The 24079-nt window shown below is 36.5% G+C and overlaps 1 protein-coding gene across 6 annotated transcripts in view; it reads left to right on the plus strand.

The window, feature by feature from the left end:
* Positions 1-232: 232 nt before the first annotated feature.
* The window catches only part of Ddhd2 (DDHD domain containing 2), a 77994-nt gene continuing 54147 nt past the window's right edge, over positions 233-24079 (plus strand). For 3 of the 6 annotated variants that reach the window (XR_003302199.2, XR_003302200.2, XM_026404677.2), the window contains exons 1-18: positions 233-484; positions 728-832; positions 1722-1949; positions 3252-3442; positions 4025-4114; positions 4555-4675; positions 6888-6977; positions 8105-8240; positions 10290-10498; positions 10791-10858; positions 11666-11788; positions 13036-13131; positions 14458-14577; positions 14688-14843; positions 15186-15288; positions 15422-15592; positions 16249-16411; positions 23594-23699. Coding sequence is in view for 4 of the 6 variants with exons in the window: in XM_026404677.2 (XP_026260462.1) it covers positions 1730-1949; positions 3252-3442; positions 4025-4114; positions 4555-4675; positions 6888-6977; positions 8105-8240; positions 10290-10498; positions 10791-10858; positions 11666-11788; positions 13036-13131; positions 14458-14577; positions 14688-14843; positions 15186-15288; positions 15422-15592; positions 16249-16411; positions 23594-23675 (2139 nt within the window). In the remaining 2 variants the exon portion in view is untranslated. The remainder of the gene's footprint in view (positions 485-727; positions 833-1721; positions 1950-3251; positions 3443-4024; positions 4115-4554; positions 4676-6887; positions 6978-8104; positions 8241-10289; positions 10499-10790; positions 10859-11665; positions 11789-13035; positions 13132-14457; positions 14578-14687; positions 14844-15185; positions 15289-15421; positions 15593-16248; positions 16412-23593; positions 23700-24079) is intronic. The other 3 variants (XM_026404679.2, XM_026404678.2, XM_026404681.2) reach the window with 3 other exon arrangements.

Consider the following 24079-nt stretch of genomic DNA (forward strand, 5'->3'; position numbering starts at 1 on the left):
GAGGCTGCACTGGTTGATCTGGAACATTTCTTGTGCTGAAACTCAATTCTCCTTTAAAACTGTTATCCTTTATTTCCCCTCAAAGGCCTTGGGCCTCGGGTTCGGAGTACTGCACACGGGCTCGCAGAACGCCTACTTAGCGAGCTCCGCGCCCCGACGCCTGCCCGCAAGAGCAGGCACGTCTCGCGCGATCCCCTCCACCTCTCGCGACACTTCCTCCTAGATCCCCTGCGACCCTCTTGGCCCCACTAGTGGCTTGGGCGCGGCGCTCACAGCCACCTCACCTGGACTCCTGGCAGCCTGGCCCGCTACTCGCCCGCTGGGAGCGCGGTGGAACTCAGGGCTCGGCTCGAGCCCGGCGGGGCTGCAGGCTCCGCCCTGCCCCGCCCCGCCTCGCCCGGGCTCCAGGGAAAGGCCGCCGCGGGGACATGTCGTGTCCCCCTCAGCGAAGGCAGCAAAGCGTGAGAGGCGGTGGAACTGCCAGGTGAGTCCGCCTCCGCTTTTTGGGGCCAGCGGCTGGGAGGTGGGCTGGAGACCCTGCGGAATGGCGAAACCGGGGGCGGAGGAGGACGCGTAGCTTCAGGCTAGGATCGGGCGACTGGGAGGACCTGCCGGATGGGGAGGGGTAGCCTCGGCTCCCGGGAAGTGGCCGGGGCCCAGCGTTATTGACTGCGCCCTAGGGAACTGGAAAATTCTCGTGTCCGCGGGTGGGTGTTTTCTCTGCCAGGCTGGAGGAAGGAGGCAGAAATTAGGACCCCGAATTCTGAAGCCTTGAAACTGGGCGACAAAAGGCCTGGGTCCGGGGAAGAAGGGACCGGACGAGGTGGCTGAGGTAAGTTTGTGCTAGGAAAAAGGGCAGTGGGGCCGAAAGCCCGGAGGGCCTTCACTCAGGCCAGGTGTTTGCCATTCCGCTATGCCCTGTGCTGAGCTGCCCAGCTTTCTCACGCAGGAGCATACTTTTGATGTCTGCAGTCTTTGCCTCATTTTGTGTGTGAGTGTGTGTGTGTGTGTGTGTGTGTGTGTGTGAGAGAGAGAGAGAGAGAGAGAGAGAGAGAGAGAGAAACACATCGGTCAGATTAAGGGGAGGCTTTTAAGGTCCCACTGTTACTTTTCACCTGTACGCTGTGAGTGGGTGTGCGCGTGCACATAGTGACCCCTGGAAAGGTTTGGGTTTGAGTTTGTGTCACAGCCCCTAATTAAGGAAGCGCGCTTCGAGGATTAATCACAATGATTGATTCTTAAGTGAATTGTTGTATTTTCGGTATTTTAAGATTCCAGTAAAGTAAATGCGCAGTGATAATGGCCCAGAGCCTAAAACCTGGGTGTTATTAGAAATGGTTGTATACATTTGCTGCCTTTGGCACTAGGTTTAAACTGGAAATTGGGGTAAGATATTTTGTTGCAATCAGTTTTGACCATTTTTTCTTGTGTTTTAGGGTTTATTTTATAACTTGTAAGCCATGCAGTTAAGAGAGCATTGGGAGCTCAGTGCAGGATAGCTGATGTAATAGAAACATTTAAAGAGTTTTCCCTTTGTTATTTTTATTCTAAATTAGGTAGCCTCTCTAGGTTATTTGTCCTCACCTCCAGAAGTGACTTCTTAAAGTGACCAGTGTGTGTGTGTGTTTGTGTGTGTTTGTGTATGCATGTGCACAGCATTAGCAATTACATTGGTAATAGAGGGAAAATGATTTCCTGATAGTTTTTGTCTTGTCTTTTAGAGGGCGAAATGTCATCTGTGGAATCACACCAGGAGCATTTGTCTCAGTCAGATCCTTCCCCATCACCAAACTCATGTAGTTCCTTTGAGTTAATAGACATGGATGCTGGCAGTTTGTATGAACCAGTTTCTCCACATTGGTTTTATTGTAAAATAATAGATTCCAAGGAGACATGGATTCCTTTCAACTCTGAAGATTCACAACAACTGGAAGAAGCATATGGCTCTGGTAGGATGATAATGATGGCTTGTAATATAGACTCATCTCCAACTATAATGTAATAACTTTTATAAAGCACTATTAAAAGTACATTTTAGCTTTTTCCCATTAATTAAACAAGTGCTTTATCACTGAGCTATACCTCCAGCCCCAGTTAAGTAGAATTTTATATCAGAGTTCCATATTAGTGCCCAGCTAATAATTTATAATATTCAAAAACTTGCTCTGTATCTTGAAAACAGTTCCTATTATAATTTCTGCATAGTTATCCAGTAATTTTTTTTAAACTGGGGATTGAACTCTTTAGGCTACATCCTCAGCCATATTTTATTTAGACTCAGGATCTCACTGAGTTAGTTGCTTAATGCCTCTGCATTGCTGAGGCTGTCTTTGAACTCATGATCCTCCTGTCTCAGCCTCCTGAGCTGCTGAGATTACAGGCTTGTGCTACCACACCTGGCCTAGTAATATATTTTTTAAAATATTTTTTTTAGTTGTTGATTGACTTTTATTTTATTAATTTATTTATATGTAGTGCTGAGAATTGAACCCAGTGCTTCACACATGTGAGACAATTGCTCTACCACTGAGTCACAACCTCAGCCTCCAGTAATATTTTTATATTCTAACTTGTGTTTCAGTTTTGGTTAATCAAGATAGGGTAGAAGAATTTCAGAAGAATGAACTTTCTAATGTGTTGTTTTTTTCTTATTTTATGATACAGGAATGGTGTTACTTACACTATGTCATCATGATTGACATTAAGTTGAATTTTTAGTTCCTTAAACCAAAAATTCGGAAAAAAAGATGCTTTTTGTTTTTTTGTACTCGAGATTGAATCCAGGGCCTCACACATGTTAGGCAATCACTCTACCACTGAGCTACACCCTGAACCCCTAAACTCCTTTTTAAAGAGGTATTATTATCTTTCCTTAGAAACCAAAGCAAAACTGCGTAGTATTTTTTTCATGTTTCATTAAAACTAGGAAAAAGATGTGTATTAAATTTCTTTTCTTTCTTTTAATTTTTTTTTTAGTTGTAGGTGGACATAATGCCTTTATTTTTATTCATTTATTTTTATGTGTTGCTGAGGATCGAACCCAGTGCCTCACCCATACTAGGCGAGCACTCTACCACTGGGCCACATCCCCAGTCCCTCTTTCTTTCTTTTTAATGTTTAGCCAAGTAGAAACTATTCCATGTGTTTCATAATATTAGAATATAACTTGTAATTATATTTTGGGAAATATATTGAGAAACATGTATTTCTTTTCCCCTTTCAAATTCTTTTTGTTTTCTGACTTTTAATAGGAAAAGATTGTAATGGGAGAGTTGTCCCCACTGATGGGGGCAGATATGATGTTCATTTGGGGGAGAGGATGAGATATGCTGTGTACTGGGATGAACTTGCATCAGAAGTGAGACGATGTACTTGGTTTTACAAGGGAGACAAAGACAATAAATATGTTCCCTACTCAGAAAGCTTCAGCCAAGTTTTAGAGGTTTGCTTTTAGCCTTTTTTTACTTACCATTTTCTTCATTTTTTTCTTTTCTCATTTAATAATCTTTTCTTCCTCTTGTAACTTACTTTGTGAAATTTCCAGAGAATGTTTGGTTCTGCATCATATTTCATAGCATTTATTTTCACAAGTTAGTTTCAGGATAAAGTAGTTTTAATTTTAGAATTTAAAATAACATGGAGACTTTAGTATTCCCCAATTAAAATGTAAAAAATTTCCCTAAAGGTAATCATTTATAATATTTCAGCTATGACTGCAGGATCGATTTCTTTTTCTTTTTCTTTCTCTGAAAATTGATATTTGTTTTCTTTAAACTGGAGTAGAACATTGCTGTTGCTGATAGAAGTATATAAAATGGTGAATAGTGATTGTGTAGTCTAGGTGACAGGAATGATTTTTTTTCTTTGTCCTATACTATTCTAATTTTAAAACAATCTTAAACTAAATTTGATAAATTGGAGAATGCTATTCTTATTGAAACCAGTTAATCATGTAGTATTCTTGTAATTAGTTTTAATAAAAAAGCTATTAGAGAAGTCTAATGAATTAATGTGTTCTTTTAAGGAAACATACAGGCTTGCTGTAACTCTGGATGAATGGAAAAAGAAACTGGAATCTCCAAACAGAGAAATTATTATATTACACAATCCAAAGGTAAAGTGAATTAAAGCATTTCTCTGATGTTGAGATTAAGGATTAATTACATTACTAAGGAAAACTTAATTGGCTTCTTTTTTTTTTTTTATGGACTCTACATAGGATAACCTTTGGCAGATTTTATATTGAACTTATCATTATGAAACTTAGAGCCATTACTGTTATTTACCCCTCTCAGCTTATACAAAAGAGTTTTTTAAGCAAAATTATGTCAGTACGGATTAAGAAAACCACTGACACGTTATGTGAGCATATCTTTCATGTGTATATTTTAGTCCATGTATTTTGAGGATTTTTATTTCAAGTTGTAGAAGTTGCATATCAAAACCCCAGTGGAGATTTGACTATATGTATTTAAAGATAGCTTACTACTCTTCAATATAATATAGAGATGTCTATAATGAAGACTATACTGCTGTGATCTTTTTCTGTTTAAGCTCATGGTACATTACCAGCCAATTGCAGGGTCTGATGAGTGGGGTTCAACACCCACTGAACAGGGTCGACCAAGAACAGTGAAAAGAGGAGTTGAAAACATCTCTGTTGACATTCATTGTGGTAATATTTGTTAATAATTTTTTTCTTATATATTTATTTTTTAAAGTGTGACCTTTTTTTCTATGGATTTGGATTATGTCAAGGCTTAAAATGATCTTTAATCATATGGGCTTATTCTGAGATAAAGTTAGCATCTCTTCATATGCTAAGAGATATAAAACTTAAAGTTGCTGAGGACATATGTGCAATGGGTATAATTTGGTAGCATTAAATATAGGTGAACTGGTTATTTCACCTGCTAAACTAGAAATTTATTACTGGCTGTTCCTATCTTGAAGTTTTTTTTGAGGGGGTGGGTACAGGGGATTAAACCCAGGGGTGCTTAATCACTGAACCACATCCCCAGCCCCCCCCTTTTTTTTAAAGAATTTTTAATATTTATTTTTTAGTTTTCAGCGGACACAACATCTTTGTTTGTATGTGGTGCTGAGGATCGAACACAGGCCGCATGCATGCCAGGCGAGAGCGCTACCGCTTGAGCCACATCCCCAGCCCCCCCTTTTTTTTGAAAATTTTTTTTTCTTTTAGTTGTCCAAGGACCTTTACTTTATTTATTTATATGCAGTGCTGAGAATCAAACCCAGTGCCTCACACATGCTAGGCAAGCACTCTACCACTGAGTCACAAGCCCATCCCCATCCCTTTTTATTTTTTATTTTGAGACAGGGTCTCACTAAGTTGCTTAGGGCCTTTCTAAGTTGCTGAGGGTGGCTTTGAACTTGTGATTGTCCTGCCTCGGACTCCCCAGCTGCTGGGATTACAGGCATGTACCACCATGGCCGGTTCCTTAAAGATTTTCAGCTAAGGAAAACCTTTTTTTCAGAAAGAACTTAATGATTTTCTTTTGTTCTCTAGTGTCACTTATGTTATGATTGCTTTAACTATACTTAACTGGATTATAAAATACGTTTTATAGCTGGGTGTGGTGGTGCACGCCTGTGATTGCAGATACTTGGGAGCCCAAGGCAGGATGATCAAAAGTTCTAGGCTTGCCTGGGCAACTCATTGAGACCCTATCTCAAAATAAAAATAAAAAAACAAGGGTTGGTGATGGATCTCAGAGGTAGAACTCTCCTGGTTCAGTCCCCAGTGCCACCAAAAAAAAAAGTTTATATTGCAGAAGAAAGGATTTGTTTCTTAGATTGACTATAATTTTTAAAAGATGAGTTTAAATTTATTTTTCTTTTTCCTATCCTCTGATACTGGGAATGGAACCCAGGGCCACTCTACCCCTGGGCTGTACCCCTAGGCCCTTTTTATTTTTTGAGACATGATCTTGCTAAATTGCTCAGGCTGAACTTGGTGATCCTCCTTGCTCAGCCTCCTGATTAGCTGGGATTATAGGCATTTGCCAGTGTGCCCAGCTGAGTTTAAAATTTCAGACTTTAAAGATATAATACAGGAGCCGGACACAGTGGTGCATGCCTGTAATCCCAGTGATTTGAGGCAGGAGAATTATGAGTTCAAAGCCAGCCTCAGCAACTTAGTGAAGCCCTCAGCAACTGAACTAGAACCTGTCTCTAAATAAAATGTAAAAAGGGCTGGGGATGTGGCTCAGTGGTTAAGCACCCCTGGGTTCAATCCTTAGTACCAAAAAATAAAAAGAGGGCTGGGGATGTAGCTCAGTGGTAGAGTGCTTACAGAGCACACATGAGGCCCTGGGTTCAATCCTTAGTATTACAAGCAAACAAACGAGATCAAACATTGGTACAATTGATAAAAATTGATTAGGTATAAGTATTCTATCAATGCTAAATTGCCTGGATTTGGTAACTGTACTGTGGTTATGCAAGAGGATAGTCTTAGGAAACACATATATTAAAACTTTAATTAAGTATAGTTGATGACATATGCAACTTGGTCCCAAATGGTTCAGAAAAATATGTGTGTGCACACTTGCATAAAAAGAATAATAAAAATGTGGCAATTATTTAAAAAGTTGAATCTATAAAAATTCATGGGAATTTCTATACTAGTTTTTCAGTTTTCTGTAAGTTTGTACTTAAAGCGTCTTAAAATCCTAGAAACATTTTTCACAGACTTTGAGATAAAAAGAGAAAGTAAAATCTGCATACTTTTAGTAAGTGGTTAAAATATAAGGCTATTTTGTGTATTTTAGATTATTATTTTAACTTGTTCACTGTGGATATTTGATTTAGAACACATAATTAATTATATAGAATAATTTTTTTCTTTTTAATTTTATTTATAGGGGAACCTTTACAAATAGATCACTTGGTTTTTGTAGTCCATGGGATTGGACCAGCTTGTGATCTCCGCTTTCGAAGCATTGTACAGTGTGGTAGGTTTGCAAAGCATGTACGGTTAGCTGACAGTAGCAGTTCCTTTAATTAGGATCTGAGAGAAAGCTTTGGTCTGTTGTCTTAGCTACATAATAAGATGTAGAGAGCTAAAGACAGGCAACAAGACAGTAAAGCTTCCTAGCCTAGATCTAAAGTGCTAATAAATTCCTAAGGCTAATAGTTTATACTCTTAACTAGCAGTTCTTGAGTGAACAAACTCTTAATCCCTGTTTAAAAAAAAAAAAATTCATGGTGTATTGCTCCTGTTTCTAACCATTGCAAATTTAAAGGGAGCCATAAAAATGATGAAGTTTAAAAGAATAACAAGCCTTACTCATTTTTTAATTCATATTTTGTTAAACCTCTTGATATTATAGTTGGAAGATTTAAGTCATTAATATAACTTGATTTTAAAAGGCAATATCCTCTAAAACTTGGTAGTAGTCAGAGTCTGTTCCAGTTTTATTCTATTGGCTAATGGTCCTTAAGATCAATGCTATTCAAAATTCATTTTACATATTTTTAAAATCTAAGGTATGGGTAAGAACCAAAAAGAGGTCCTTCTTCTCCCTGGGAGGACTTATACTCTCCCTTGAAAGTGTCCCCTTTTCCCCTTTTCCTATCCCTCATTAAACCTGGGGGAGGGCTGGGGTTGTGGCTCAGTAGTAGAGTGCTTGCCTAGCATGTGTGAGGCACTGGGTTCAGTTCTGAGCTCCGCATAAATGAATAAAATAAAGTTTGTTAATATTTTTTTAAAAAAAGAAAAAAAAAAAAAAGGTGCCTGGGAAAAAAAGAACCAGAAAAGTTAGGATGGGAACCTGACTATAAAATTGGTTGACATACAGTCAATGTGATTTTTAAAAAATATTGAAATATTTTTTAATAGTTCCAATGACAAAGAAGTTTGGAAGTTAGTTTTTCTTTTGATGAAATATTTTATATGGTAAAAGCAAGTTTTATATAAAGGTAATATTTTTATATACACTCTTAATTTTTCCTGAGTATTTAGTATTTTTATGTTCTAAGCAGATGTAGTTAAGTGGTGTATTACTACATGATCTATTGCGTTCTGAGTCGATGTATTAATCGCTCCACTGTTAATGTATAAATTGATTTTCTTTTCTAGTTAATGATTTTCGCAGTGTTTCCTTGAACTTACTACAGACACATTTTAAAAAAGCTCAGGAAAATCAACAGATTGGAAGGGTAGAGTTTCTTCCAGTCAACTGGCACAGTCCATTACATTCTACTGGTGTGGATGTGTGAGTAATAACCTCATATCGTTGAATTGTTAACTATGATTGTAATGTTTTCTGATCATCATAAGGATATTTCTGTTACAGCCTACTGTAGAGAGAATTTATGAAATGCTCATCAGTTCTTTGTTGTAATTAGCCCTGGTTAGAAGTACAGAGCTGTGTATTTCTTCAGTGTGTTTTACTGATTCTGTTGTTTTTACTATTTTTTTTTGGGAGGGGGGGTACTGGGGATTTAACCCAGGGGTGCTTAACCACTGTGCCACATCCCCAACCCTTTTAACTTTTTATTTTGAGACAGGGTCTTGCCAAGTTGCTTAGTGGCTTGCTAAGTTGCTGAGGTTGGCTTTGAACTTGCAAACTTCATGCCTCAGCCTCCCAGACTGCTGAGACTATTGGTGTGAGCCAACATGTCTGATTTACTCTTAAAAGCTTCATTTTTTTTAAAGCATTAAAGCCAAATGTTACTTTCTTTCTATCATTTATTAGCATTTCAGTTCTCACATGTCAAAAACCAACTATTCCCCAAGATGTACAAAATTTTGTTGCTACTTTTGTGGTGATATTTGAATAGTGGTCCAAATTTGGGGAAAAGGGAAGAACTCTCCCTAAATTAAATTATTAGCATTTATAATTTGAGGTATAATTAGTAAAGTGTTTTTAAGTAATAGCTTTTTTCTTTTTTAAATAGTTTTTAGTTGTATTTGGACACAATACCTTTATTTTACTTATTTTTATGTGGTGCTGAGGATTGAATCCAGGGCCTCACACGTGCTTGGTGAAAGTTCTATTGCTGGGCCACAACCCCATCCAGCCCTTAGTGATAGCTTTTTTAAAGCTTAAGACCTTTAGTTTTGATTGTAAATTTTATGGTAGTAACAGAGAAGGTTGCCTTATACTAAGGATCTTTGGCTGAGTGCTCTCCAGAAAGAACTATGTTCATAATATAGCTCTAGAATAGAACTAGAAGGGGCTTTACTAAGGTAAAGGAAATAGCATTGTTTTCACACTGGTTTTGGAAATGGCTTTTCTGATTCTGTGCCTGGGTTCTTTTAATACTCTATGATTCGAGTATATTCCATGTTCCACGTACTCCACCGTGATGTTGCTCTTACTAGTTATGAAGTCCATATTCTTTAACATTTGACCTAGCATTAGGAAGTTATAAAAGACACATAGCCTTGTTCATTATTTGAGGAGTCTGTCAGAGAATTTTGAAAAAGCTTTAACTGAAATTCGATTTAGACTATGTTAACTTTAGTCTTCCTTTGCTAAATATAAATTTTGTTTGCCTTTGGCATCTGATATTCTTTCCTTTTTCCTTTATTAAAAATTCTTCATTGAGGGAGGGCACTGTTTCTTTTGTCATTCAGGGGTTAAAAACCAATGCTGGCAAACTGGTGATATAGCTTGGTAGTAGAGCATTTAGCAGGGGTGAGGCCTTGGGTTCTATGAATCCTAACTTGGGGGAGAAGAAAACTTAATCCTGAGAATTCTAGGAAAAGTCTCATATCTTTTTTTTTTTTTTCCAAATATTTGTTTTTTAGTTGTAGTTGGACACAATACATCTATCTATCTATCTATCTATCTATCTATCTATCTATCTATCTATCTATCTATCTTGTGCTGAGGATCAAACCTGGGGCCCTGAACATGCTAGGCAAGCTCTCTACCACTGAGCCACAACCCCAGCCCCTCTCATATCATTTTGCAGGGTGTGGCAGCACTTGCTTGTAACCTGGTGTCTCCCAAGACTGAGGCAGGGAGATCTCAAGTTCAAAGCCAGCCTCAGCAATTCAGCAAGACTCTAAGCAACTTAGTGAGACCCTGTCTCAAAAAATAAAAGGGCTGGGGATGTAGCTCATTGGTTAAGTGCCCTTGGGTTCAGTCCCCAGTAACAAAACAAAAACAACAACAACAACAAAAAAAAATTGACAGTAAAAAATTGGTAGTTGTTTGTTGTACCATTAAATGCTTGAGTCTAATTTTGAAGACTAAGCTAGGTAATTACTTAGAAGTGGCTATGTAATATAAAATATACTTTATTTTTTTCAGAGATCTACAGCGAATAACCCTGCCCAGCATTAACCGCCTCAGGCATTTCACCAATGACACAATTCTGGATGTCTTCTTCTACAATAGCCCCACCTACTGTCAGACTATTGTGGACACAGTAGCTTCTGAAATGAACCGAATATACACACTTTTTCTGCAGAGGAACCCTGATTTCAAAGGGGGCGTGTCCATTGCTGGTCATAGTTTAGGTAACTAATGAATTATTTGTAACCAGGGAGGAATATGACAGTTTGAGAATACTTGTTTTTATGATGCAGTGTCTTTTATCATTATCAAATTCAGAGGTCTGAAAGTGGTCTATGATGAAGAATTTGGAAGGGTTGAAAGGGTGGTGGTGGTAATTTGGAAACATTCCCTTGCTTTGTAGATTTGCTTACATGTATAATTAATTGGATCATGCCTTTTTTTATTTGTATAAAAGATAGCCATTTAGTGCTAATGCTTAGAAATTGTCCCTTCTTTCTTCTATTTTACTTATAGGTTCGCTTATATTGTTTGATATCCTAACAAATCAGAAAGATTCTTTGGGGGATATTGACAGTGAAAAGGTAATTTAGATGTTCAGTTGGGTTCTTAATGTAATATAAAATATTAAAGCATTTTATATTTTTAGATTTATTTTTTGCTTTTAATTGAGTTTAGTGTCATAACATGATGTTGAAATTTACATTAATTTTAATTTTAACAGGCTGGTAATTATCTTTCATTTTTGGGTTATAGAAGCAAGATAGTAATATGCATCTACAAATAATTACCGTACTCTAAAAGAATCATAGGTGTCTTTTATAAATAATCACTACTGATCTATTTATAGAATTATAGGATCATTGAGCTAATTGGAGTTTGGATGAAAGAAAATGAAGAATGAATTAGATGCAAATTGATATGATTTATATAAATTCTGTTTGAAAGCAATGGGGGTACTTATGTTTAAACATATATTTTAATTAAATGAATTTCTATGAACATGTATTATTGATTTTTTTTTTTATTTGGTACTTCACATATACTATCTTGTATTTTTTCCTTTTATCTAAGTGTCCAATTCCTCCTAGAGGACCATGAGTTCTTCTTCCAGGGCAAGTGCTTTGTCTTAGACTATGTTATTTCTTAAGCTCTGTTTCCCTAATAAGAGCTCAGTAAATACTTGTTAATTGTTCATTCCCTCATTCATTTAAAAATGTATTTTCTACTGAAATTGCAAAAACTTGGAGGTTAGTTTTCATTTATATTTGCATAAGTAACTATTTAAAGTTAATATACATTACTACAGGAATTTAATATTTCAAATCACAAAATATTGTTTAAGGAAACAATGAATTTTGAGAATATAAGCTTTATGATTTAATTTTTAGGGTTCACTAAATATTGCTATGGATCAAGGAGATGCACCAACACTAGAGGAAGATTTGAAGAAACTTCAACTCTCTGAATTCTTTAATGTCTTTGAAAAGGAGAAAGTAGATAAGGAAGCTCTGGTAAAAATAACCTTTTAAAACTTTATGCCAAACCATTTTCAGTATTTTTATCATCACATTTACTAAGAGTCTGCCCTTGCTTTTTAGTCATAAATACTTTTAGTCATAAATACTTCGGCATCATTAAAAATGTTTTTAGGGGCTGGGATTGTGGCTCAGTGGTAGAGTGCTTGCCGAGCATGCATGAGGCACTGAGTTCAATCCCAGCACCTCATAAAAATAAACAAAATACAGGTATTGTGTCCATCTACAACTAAAAAATATTTTTAAAAATGTTCTTTAGCATTGTTTATTTTTTATCATATAAAGTGGTCTTTGCTCTACAGAAGTTCAAATTTCAGTTGAGCCACATTGATATTCATTTAGCATTGGCACAACTTGGAGAAAACAGGAGGGCAAGAATGAACCTCTAACTGAACGTTAACTTTTGCAACTCTTACTTTCTTTTACACTTTCATGATCTGTGTTACTATTTGCTTTTCTATGTTTCTGTTTTTCCCATTTTGGTTGTGCTTTTTTCTAGTTTGTGATAGACATTCATTTACTTAATACATATTTAGTAAATGTTTACTATGATGAGTACACTATACCAAGTACTAGAGGTAGAATGGTAATAAGACCAATATGGTTCCTGACCTCCTCATGTATGTAGTTAGGAAGACACATTAAATAATGACACATATAATTAATTTCAATTATGGTAGGAACTAATAAGGAAAAGTACACAGTGATATCAGAATGTATAATAAGATGAGTTAACTAAGTCTTGAGAGGGCAAAGGAAGCCCTTCCTAATAAGATGAGTGGCAGTTAAGTTGAGGTATTGATTTTGTTTCGTGTTATGCTTCTGTGTTGGCTATATTTTTTCACTTCTTGTGTCCATTAGTAGGAGTATAATCCTCAGAAATGGGACATCTAATTGAGCATGGAAATCAAGAGGGTTTTTCTATCATGAAGTCAGTAGATATTCAGCTTCTCTAGGTTATTGTTTTTTAACAGTAGCAAAATGTTATCTCTTGTTATCATTGACATTTTAGTTACTGACACTTTCTATTCTTCTTTAGGTTGTTTTATGAATAAAACAGTCTTTCTTTCTTGAAGTTATTAATGATGATGTACCTCAAAAGGCCACAGCAGTATAGAGCAAAGAACAACGGAGTGCCTAGATTTTATCCCTCTCAGGGAACAGGATATTTAATTGATTTTATTTTGCCTAGAAATAAAAAATACTTGGTTTTCTATGCCTAGGCTTTATGTACAGACAAAGATCTTCAGGAAATGGGAATTCCCTTAGGACCAAGAAAGAAGATACTAAACTATTTCAGGACCAGAAAAAATTCAGTGGTATGTGCCCAACATAGCTCATTGGCCTAAGCAGTTCTTTTGACATCTATGGTGTATCCTTAAGCTTTACTCTGAGGAGCTAAACAGTTTTTCTTTTCTTTTCTTTTCCTTTTTTTTGAGATGGGGTCCAGGTATGTTGCCCAGGCTGACCTAAAACTCCTGGGCTCGGGAGAGCCTGGAATCTAAGCCTCTTGAGTAGCTGGGACAATAGGGGCACACCACATGCCTGGCTAGCTAGGCAGATTTTGTTTTTTTTTTTTTGGGGACAGGGTCTCACTATATTGCCCAGGCTGGTCTGATTGGTGAGCCTCCTGCCTTGGCCTTTCCCAGTACCTGGGATGACGGGCACATGCCAAAGTGCCTGGTTTAGCTAAGCACTTTTGATAATTGATCTTTGGGTCTTCTTTTTGAAAATAAACACATTTTCTTTATCTAGAGCCTTAAGAATGTTATTAGCTTGGGGAATCTTACCTCCCCAGGATTACTCCTGCTTTCTGAAGAACCAGCTTTATTGAGATAAAATTCATGTCACATATCATAAACGTCACCATTTTAGAGTGTGTAGTTCAGTAGTTTTTAGTATATTCACAAGAGTTTGTAATCATGAGCACTAATTCCAGAACATTTCTATCACCTTTAGAAGAAAGCTCATACCCCTTTACAGTTACTCCTTATTCCCTTATGCCCCAGCTTCTATCAACCATTAATCTATTTCTGTCTCTCTGGATTTGCTTATTTTAGATATTCCATATAAGAGGAATCATATAATATGTGACCTTTTGTGATTGATCTGTTTCTTTTAACATAATGTTCTTAAAGTTTATCCCTGTTTTAACAGTTCCACATTGTTTTTTTCTGGCCATTGTATTTCTTTCCATTGTTTAGTAGTTAACTCTTTTCCAAATTTTTAGCAGATGGCTTTTTTTAAGACCCAATTCTTGGTTCAGTATTTATTATATTCTGTACCAGTATGACATCTTGTCACAGAAGGTCATAGAACTCCTTAGCAATCCTTGACATTTCTTGCCACAATGCTTTGCTATTGTTTTTTCTCATAACAAGTGCATAAATTTTCAGCTGCTGTCCAAAGGACTTTATGTCCTCCATCATTTTAGAGCATACAGGAATGTTAATTGATAATTAAGGCAACTACTGTTGCTACTGGTGTTATCTTTTTTTTTTTCTTTTTTGAGGGCTTCTTCCTAGAATTATTGGCTACCATTTAAAGACGTTCCCAAGTATCCTTTCAAGCCAGTAGAAACCTGTATAATCATTTGATTATTTGTACTGTATAGTAGCTCTACCTAAAAATTGTCTGTTCTTTAGGGTATTAATAGACAAACCACACAGTCGGCTTCAGCAGTGAATATCTCCAAAGAATCTGAATTCTGCAGTAGTATTGATAATACTAGAAATGATGAATATCTAGATGTTGGCATTGGGCAGGTAACAATACTAGTATTGTTTGATTGTTTTTTTTTACTGCTTCCATTGGTTTGGTAGGAACAGATGTAATTTTTGTATTAGTGAGAGATGCTTCTATTCGCTCCTTCCAGGTGTCTGTAAAATATCCCCGGCTCATCTATAAACCAGAAATATTCTTTGCCTTTGGATCTCCCATTGGAATGTTCCTTACTGTTCGAGGACTAAAAAGAATTGATCCCAATTATAAATTTCCAACATGCAAGGGTTTCTTCAATATTTACCATCCTGTAAGCATCCTGCAGTTATTGTGGTTTTACCTGAACTTGAGGGCTTATTGATGAAGAACATGTGACTTTGTATTGTATTGATTTGTTTTGTTCTATACCATTGTGTAGTAATGAGAATTTATTATAATAGTATTAATCTGGAAGTGGTGGGTCAGAACAACTGTACCTTTTTAAGAAATTAAGTGAACTTATAATTTTTTAAAAAATTTATTTGTGGTACTAAGGATTGAACATAGGGCTGCACACATGCTAGGCAAGCACTTGAACTTATACTTGCCTAGGATACAGCTTCTCAGACTGTCTTTAGCACAGATAAGTATAGCTATTATTTTTCCTATGTAGTTTGATCCTGTGGCTTATAGGATTGAACCAATGGTGGTCCCAGGAGTGGAATTTGAACCAATGCTGATCCCACATCATAAAGGCAGGAAGCGGATGCACTTAGGTAAGTTTGTGTATAGAACTTGATAATTCTAGACCTCCAGCCAATGGACCTCATTCATCATTCAGTCTTTTTTGTTGTGTTGTAGCTTAAGTCTTTTAAAACATTCAACATTCTTTATTCATAAACGTTTCAGAATTGAGAGAGGGCTTGACCAGGATGAGTATGGACCTTAAGAACAACTTGCTAGGTTCACTTCGGATGGCTTGGAAATCTTTCACCAGAGCTCCATATCCTGCCTTACAAGCTTCAGAAACTGCAGAAGAAACTGAAGCAGAACCTGAATCAAGTTTGGAGAAGTCCAGTGGTCAGTCACACTGTACATATTGATTATCAGCATCAGGCCAAATCAGGGAGAACTCCATGATGTGGAGTTCTTATTTTCCAAGGGCCTTCTTTCCTTTTGTATTGTGTACTATTGAGTCCTAATTGACTTTCATCTCCGCTAACCTTTTCTGTTATACTAATAGCCACAAATTGGAAAAACATTGTATATAAGGGAAAATGTCCAGAGAAGCTATTAACTAGGCTTGAAAACATTCCTCAATTTGAAACTATGGAAATGATGTTATGAGCCTACTTTGGTACCTTGCTTTTACTGGAGGAATATTCATATTTGTGGGTCAGTTTTAATTTCATTGCTGGGAATGAGCTAGGATACTCTACTCAGTTTTACTTTTAGTTTTCAGTTTTCTAAAGAGCAATACCCTTGTTTGCATTTAGTTTATAAACTTAAGGCAAATTACTTAACTGTTGAAGGTACAAGTAATGTGATGTGATGAGCAAAAGAAAAGGGATTGGGCAAAATTTGTGTGACTGGAGGAGGATCTTTTAAGGAGATTGAGAGGAAGAATATGGAAAATTGCTCTCTGAATAGAGAGTAGCTCATATGAAAGGAAGTAACAGGACAACCCTAGAGGTTTGAAAGCTCTTTGGTATTTATGATAGCTCTTTCATATCCAGATGTTAATGCAGATGAGACCTCTGCAGCAGTTAAAGAAGACATCCCTCCCATCAATGTAGGAAAGCTGAATGGAGGCCAACGCATTGACTATGTGCTACAGGAGAAACCTATTGAAAGTTTTAATGAATACTTATTTGCTTTACAAAGCCATCTGTGCTACTGGTGAGTGTTGTTTTTGTTTCTGTTTTTTGTTTGTCTAATTGTTTCACACATATTTGATAGATGTCAAAAAAAGGAGGATAGGCCTGTGTACATTTGGGATTAGAATGATTTCTCTTAAAACAATTACAAAATAGCATTGTCATATCATTTCAGGAAATCTCATTGAAACACTTTGTGATATTGTTTTGCAATTTCCATAGTCCATGAAATTAATGATGCCAGCAATCATTAATTCAGGTATCTTGGTCTTAAAATTAAATCTTTTTTGACCATTTAGATGCATAAAAATGAATTGGAACAAATATAGTACTGTTGCTGGATGTATTTGGAGAAACCCATTTGGAAATATTTACAGTAACTAGATCAGAATTAATCATTATTAAGTGTAATTAATTACTGAGTGGATTATAGAACAAATTAATGTTGCTTATTGACTTCATATAGTATCACGCAATGCAACTTAATCACTGAAAAAACTGAAGAAAAAATAAAGCTCTGTTGGTGTGATGGTACACACTTGTATTCTCAGCTACTCAGGAGGCTGAGGCAGGAAGATCAACTGTAAGTTCAAAGCCAGCCTGTGGAACTTAATGGAATTTTATCACAAAAAATAAAAAGGGCTAGGAATGTAGCTCAGTAGTAGAGCACTTGCCTAGCCAAAACAAAAAACAAAAAACTGGGAAAATAAGATGGGTCATGGATAAGTGTTTTTAAAAATGCAAGCTTTATTGTTTTTTAAAAATTTTTTTTCTTTTAATAATTTTTTAGTTGTCAATAGACTTTTATTTTATTTATTTATATGTGATGCTGAGAATTGAACCCAGGGCCTCACATGTGCTAGGCAAGCATTATACCACTGAGCCACAACCCCAGCCTGCAAGCTTTATTGTTCTAAAATGAATTTTTCTTTTCTTTTTGGTACCAGGGATTGAACCCAGGGGCACTTAACCACGGAGCCACATCCCTAGCCCACTTTTAGTTTTTATTTTTTTAAGACAAGGCCTTACTAAGTTGCTGAGGCTGGCTTTGAACTTGCCATCCTCTTGCCTTAGTCTCTCAAGCTGCTGGGATTACAGGCATGAGCCACCTCGCCCATCTAAAAGGAATTTTTCTATGGAATTCTGATAAAGGATAATTGCCTGATGTAATCAATATATTTTTATATGATAAATGTGACAGAAGTCATGACATAAAATCAAAGTGTAATTTAGTAAAAGAAGTCTTATATGGGGCTAAAATAATGCTCTTTAAGAATGATTTCTGCTAGTCTGGCTTTTAAAATTTCTGAGTGGACAGTATATTTATATGATTTGAAATCCAAAGAAAGACAAAAAATGAAAAGTTTTTTTTCATTTTGTTCTTTGTTAATGAGTTCCCTCATGTGCAACTGTCATACTTTTCTTAAAGTTTCTTCTATCAGTCTATTTAATGCATACATAATGCAGGTGTGAATGTATGTGGACTTGTTAAAAAAAAAAAAAAGGTTTCTTTATGCCCTTTTGTAATCCCTTCTTTGCCCATTCTCCAGGGAACCATTAGTCTTTGTCATGTGGATTAATTTGCATGTGACTTATTTGAGATTATGCAATATACATATATATATATATATATAAGCATAGCTTTTTTTTTTTTAAAGAGAGAGAGAGAGAGAGGGAATTTTAATATTTATTTTTTAGTTATCGGCGGATACAACATCTTTGTTTTGTATGTGGTGCTGGGGATCGAACCCGGGCCGCATGCATGCCAGGCCAACGCGCTACCGCTTGAGCCACATCCCCAGCCCCAGCATAGCTTTTTTGAGATTCATGTGTAGATAAATAGTTTTTGTTGTTGTTGTTTGTTTTTTGGTACTGGAGATTGAACCTAGGGGCACTTTGCCACTGAGCTACAATCCAATTCTTTTTATTTTTTATTTTGAGATAGAGTCTCATTAAGTTGCAGAAACTGGCTCTCAATTTGGGATCCTCCTGCTATGTTCAGCTTCCCAAATCACTAGGGTTATAGGTGGGTGTGACCACATTCAGTTTATTTATTCCTTTTTATTGCTAAGTAGTGTTTCATTATATTGATAGACCACAATTTATCTCTTCATCTGTTAATGGACATTTGGGTTGTTTTCAATTTTTGGCTATTAAAAAAAAAAACTGGTAGGAGCATTTATATAAAAAACTTGGTATGGACATTTCCTTCCTCCCTACCTTCCTTCTTCCCGGTTCCTTCCCTTCTTTCTTTCTTGGGATTGAACCCAGTAGTGCATTACCACTGAGCTACATCCCGAGTCCTTTTTTTTTTAATATATATTTTTTTTAAGGTGTAGATGGATACAACACAATGCTTTTATTTTTATGTGGTGCTGAGGATCGAACCCAGGTCCTGCCGGTGCTCTACCAAGCACTCTACCGCTGAGCCACAATCCCAGCCCCCCTAGTCCTTTTTATTTTAAGATAGAGTCTAAGTCACTGAGGCTGATCTCAAACCCTGCCTTAGCCTCTCAAGTCACTAGAATTGCAGGCATATATATCATGCCTATCTTATGTTTTTTAATTTTCTTGGGTAAATATGTAGGAGTGGAATGGCTAGGTGTCATATGGAAGAGTATTTTCAAAAGAAACTTTCAAACTGAATTGCTATGGTAGTTGACATTCTCATCAGAGTTCTAGTTGCTCCATATCCTCTAAAACTCCTTTCTTTTTTTTGGTACTGGGGATTGAACCCAGGGGCACTAAACCACTTAGCCATATCCCCAGACCTTTTTTGATTTTATTTAGAGATAGGGTCTCACTGAGTTGTTTAGGGCCTTGCTAAGCTGCTGAGGCGGCTTTGAATTTGTGATTATTCTGCCTTTGCCTCCCCGTCCGCTGGGATTACAGGTGTGTGCCACCACAGAACAACTCTTTTTTTTTTTTTAATTTGTTTTGTAGTTGTAGATGAGCAGACTGCCTTTATTTTATTTATTTATTTTTATGTGGTGCTGAGGATCGAACCCAGTGCCTCAAATGTGCTAGGTAAGCGCTCCACCACTGAGCCATAGCCTCAGCCCCCACACAACTCTTGATGATAAAGTTTCTTAGCTATTCTGAGAGTGTTTTCATATATTTATTTGAAATCTATGTCTTTGATGAAATGTTTCTTTAGACCTTTTGCCCATTTAAAAAATTTTGTGCTTTTTAAAATTTCAAGAGTTCGTTCTTATTTTAGTTACCAGTTCTTTTCATATTTTTAAAAAAAATTATTAATTTTTTTGGTCCTATGGATTTAACCCAGGAGCACTTAACCAGTGAGCTACATCCCCAGCCCTTTATATTTATTTTTTAAGTTTTGAGACAGGGTCTTGCTAAGTTGCTTAGGGCCTCACTAAGTTGCTGAGGCAGGCCTCAAACTTATGATCCTCTTGCCTCAGCCTCCCTAGTCACTGGGATTATGGGTGTGTGCCACTGTGCCTGGCTCAGATTTTTTTTTTAAAGATATGGCTTATTTTTCTGTCATTGGCTTTAAAGAGAAGGAAGTTTTTGATTCTGATTAAGTCTAAATGATTGACAGACACTTGTGCCTTTTGGATATATTTAAGAAACCTCTGCTGAATCTAAAGTCATTAAGATTTCTCCTCTGTATTGTTTCAGCTCTTATGTTTAGGTCTGTGATCCATTTTGATCAAGTTAATTTTTGAATATGGTGGAAAATAAGGATACAGATTTATTGTTTCTCATGTAGGTCTTTGGTTCTAGCACCATTGTTGAAAAGTTTATCTAGTTGGAATAACTTTAGAATTTCCTTAGTACTACATTGTAAGTCAGTTGATACACACACACACACACATCTGGACTCTGTTCCATTGATCTCTTTATCTACATGTCAATAGCACAGTCTTAATCACTGTGGCTTTATAGGTCTTTAAATCATGTAGCATGAGTTTTCTAATTTTTTTTTTAAGTGAAAGTTATTTGGTTATTGTAGGTTCATTTCATTTCCATATGTTTTAGAATCAGCCTGTTTTCTTTCTTTTTTTTTTTTTTTTTTTGATGCTGGAATCGAACCCAGGGCCTCACGTGTGCTTGACAAACATTGTGTGAACTATGGAGCTACCTCCCCAGCTTGTTAATTTCTATAAAGAAATTTGTTAGGACCTTGTGATTGCTTCTTGTCTGTAGGTCACTTTGGATAACATTTTATCTATAGAGAATTGACATTTTAATATGGGATCTTCTGAGCTGTGAACATGGATCTCTCAATTATTTAGGTCATCTTTAATTTCTGTCAACAGTGTTTTATAGTTTTCACTTTTTATACTATGCACACTAGTTTTAAATTATTCCTTTATCATTAATAATCTAGGGCTTTTTTTTTTTTTTGGTACTGCTAATTGAACCTAGTGTACTTTACCACTAAGCTATATCCCCAGTCTTTTTATTGTTAATTTTTTTAAAAAAAGATTATTTTAGTTATACATGGGCACAATATCTTTATTTTGTTTATTTTTATGTGGTGCTGAGGATCGAACCCAGGGTCTCACACGTGAGAGGCAAGTGCTCTACTGCTGAGCCACAACCCCAGCCCCTTTATTGTTAATTTTGAGACAGGGTCTCACTAAGTTGCTTAGGGCCTCACTATGTTGCTGAGGTTGGCCTTGACCTTGAGGTCCTCCTGCCTTAGCCTCCTGAGTTGCTAGGATTACAATCATGTACCACCATGTGCTTGGCTTTGAGCATATTGACATATATTTAAGGGCCTTTTAAGCTTCCTTTTCTAGGAGTTATCTGTACCTTTTACTCCCTTTATGTAGAAATGTTGATTTTTTTTTGGTATTGATTAGTCTGCTATATGAGTTGCAAATACTATTTTCCCAGTTTGTCTTGTGACATTATGTGTGTGTGTGTGTGTGTGTGTATGTAATTTTTTTGGGGGGGTACTTAAAGATTGAACTCAGGGGCATTTTAACCACTGAGACACATCCCTAGCCCTATTTTATATTTTATTTAGAGACAGGGTCTCAATGAGTTCCTTAGTGCCTCAGCAAAGGTGAGGTGGCTTTGAACTCACAAAATTCTCCTGCCTCAGCCTCCCGAGCTGTTGGATTATAGGCATGTGCCACCATGCCCTCTCTAGATTGGTTCTGATAAGCAGAAAATTTTAATTTTCTGTTGTCAGATTTGTTAATTTTTGCTTTTTGGCTTCTTGAATTTGTGTTGTAACTTAGAAAGACCTTGCTTTCCAAAAAAAAAGTCCTTATTGCAGTTTATTCAAATGTTTTCATTTTTTACAAGCAAATCTTTGATTAACTTCACATTCATCCCAATGTAGTGTGAGGATAGATCCAAGTCATTTTTGTTTCCAGTTGTCTCGATGATAGATTTGAGATTCTAACTTTATTAAATTTTTATAAATGGGACTATTTCTGAACTTTCTATTCTTTTTGATCTGTTTGTTTATGCACAATTTTAATATCTGATACAGCTTATTACCTCTTGTTGGTGTAAGCATTTTTAAATTGGATCTGTGTATGGGGTTTATGGAGGGATGAGGGTAGTCTATAAATCCAATAAAATGCTATAAATATATTATATATTTAATATATAATAATGTTTATATTTAATTTATATAATATATAAATACAATAAAATTCTATTTGTAATTTTGACTATATATGAACCCCCAAAAGAGGTTGGAAATGTAGGGATATATTCAGTGATAGAGCACTTGCCTAACATGAATGAGGCCCTGGCTGCAATCCCCAGAACTACAAAAGAAAACAAACAAAAAAGGATAACATGAACAATTGCCTTAAGGATATAAGGGTCAAACATTCTTATGTATTTGTGTTTCATTTTTTGAGTTATGTATTCCTTTGAGAATATAATGAATTTTTCCCAGGAAACACCACATATTCATACTCAGTCAAAATAACAATTAATAATGGCAGCCAGCTTGACTGGTCCAGATCCATGTCCTGCAAGGTGCTCACCTCCACAGGTTCTTGGGTTCTTTAGAGCCTCCACTTCCTATCTTCCCCTCTCATCAGTCATCCTTGGAACACAGCTTCCTCTCAGGTATTTTCTCCAGGTGCTGCTCCCATGTATCAAAGGCTACATACTCACCCAGGGTGAAGCAGAAGACTCTTCTTGCCTCAGATTAACCACTTTCTTGCTCCCCAGTACCTAAGCCAATTGCCTTGATTCCAGCTTCTTGTCACTTGCCTATGTTGGCCATGGAGAGCTGGTTGGCTCTTCCCAGCCCTTGGCTGCTGTCTGAGCTATACACACCCCCAGCTGGGGCTCTTTTCCCAAGACCACTGTGAACAAGAGAGCTTCAAACTGCTACTTTGCCTGCCTCCCATCAGCCTCCCCCCAGTACTTGCCTGCCCTGCATATGATTGAACCATATGATTGTATTGTATTTTCAAAAAAGTGAGTAAAGTTTTAAAATTGGGTATTTGCTAATAAACACCACTATTATGTATGATTATAATGCACCAATAAAAAATACTGCTCTAATTTTTTTTTTTTTTTTAAAGTAAGGATGACAAGTCAGGCACTGTGGGACATACCTCCAGTGACTCAGGAGGCTGCCTTAGCAAGACCCTGTCATAAAATTAAAAAATAAAAGGGACTGGAGGGTATAGCTCAGGGATAGAGTACCCCTGGGTTCAATCCCTACTACCCCCAAAATTAAAAAAAGTAATAAAGTGAAGGTGATAAACTGGATGGCTCTTCAGTATGGTCTCAAGAGTGAACTTTGTGGAAAGGTATAGTTCTTGGTCATTTAATAGCTTTGTGTGTGTTCTGCAGTCTGGGGCTTAAGCCCTGAGCTTTGTGCCTGCTAGGCAAGTGCTTTTTGACTGAGTTATACCTTAGCTTTTTGTATTTCTAAACACAATACTAGACCATCTTCCAAACCACTGCCACTTCTGAGTCTCATTGTTTTTTTACAATAGTAAAAAATGAACTTGAAAGATGTTTATGTGGGGAAGCTGGGTTGTGGCTCAGTGGTAGAGTGCTTGCCTAGTATGTGTGAGGCATTGCATTCAATTCTCAGCACAGCATATAAATAAATGTCTATCAACAACTAAAAAGAAATTAAGAAAAAAAGATGGTTATATGGATTAAATGAAATAATATATGTAAGGCAGTGTAGCACAAAATGTTAATTCTATCTTTTCTCAATATAGATTTTTTTCTCTGTTTACAGGGAATCTGAAGATACAGTATTGCTGGTCCTTAAAGAGATCTACCAAACCCAGGGTATCTTCCTTGATCAGCCCTTACAGTAAAAATGACCTGTCTGACTGCTTAATGTAAGTTTTTGAATGTCATGTATACAGCATAATGCTTACATATTAACATTTTATAAGGAAATATGGAGCCTCAAGGTCTTTATAAATATATCTTTCTGTTGCCTGTCCCTAAGATCTAGGCTATTATTCATGTTTAGAGGAACTCCAGGTAAAATTCATGGAGAAAATGCACAGTAGTCCACTTAGAAGAGAATTAATGTGTATCTAATTTGCTTGAGATTTTGACCAGTGAGATCTGCTGTCTTTTATTACTTAAACTTAGAATCTTATTAGTTCTGATCATCTAAGTATCAACATGGCAACAATTATCATTTTAATTACAGATAGCCCATCATGAAATTTAAAGTAATGTTTTAGTTGTGAAACTAGAAAGCCTGTAC

Source organism: Urocitellus parryii, chromosome 14 (genome assembly GCF_045843805.1).
Source record: "Urocitellus parryii isolate mUroPar1 chromosome 14, mUroPar1.hap1, whole genome shotgun sequence".
Classification (NCBI taxonomy): Eukaryota; Metazoa; Chordata; class Mammalia; order Rodentia; family Sciuridae; genus Urocitellus; species Urocitellus parryii.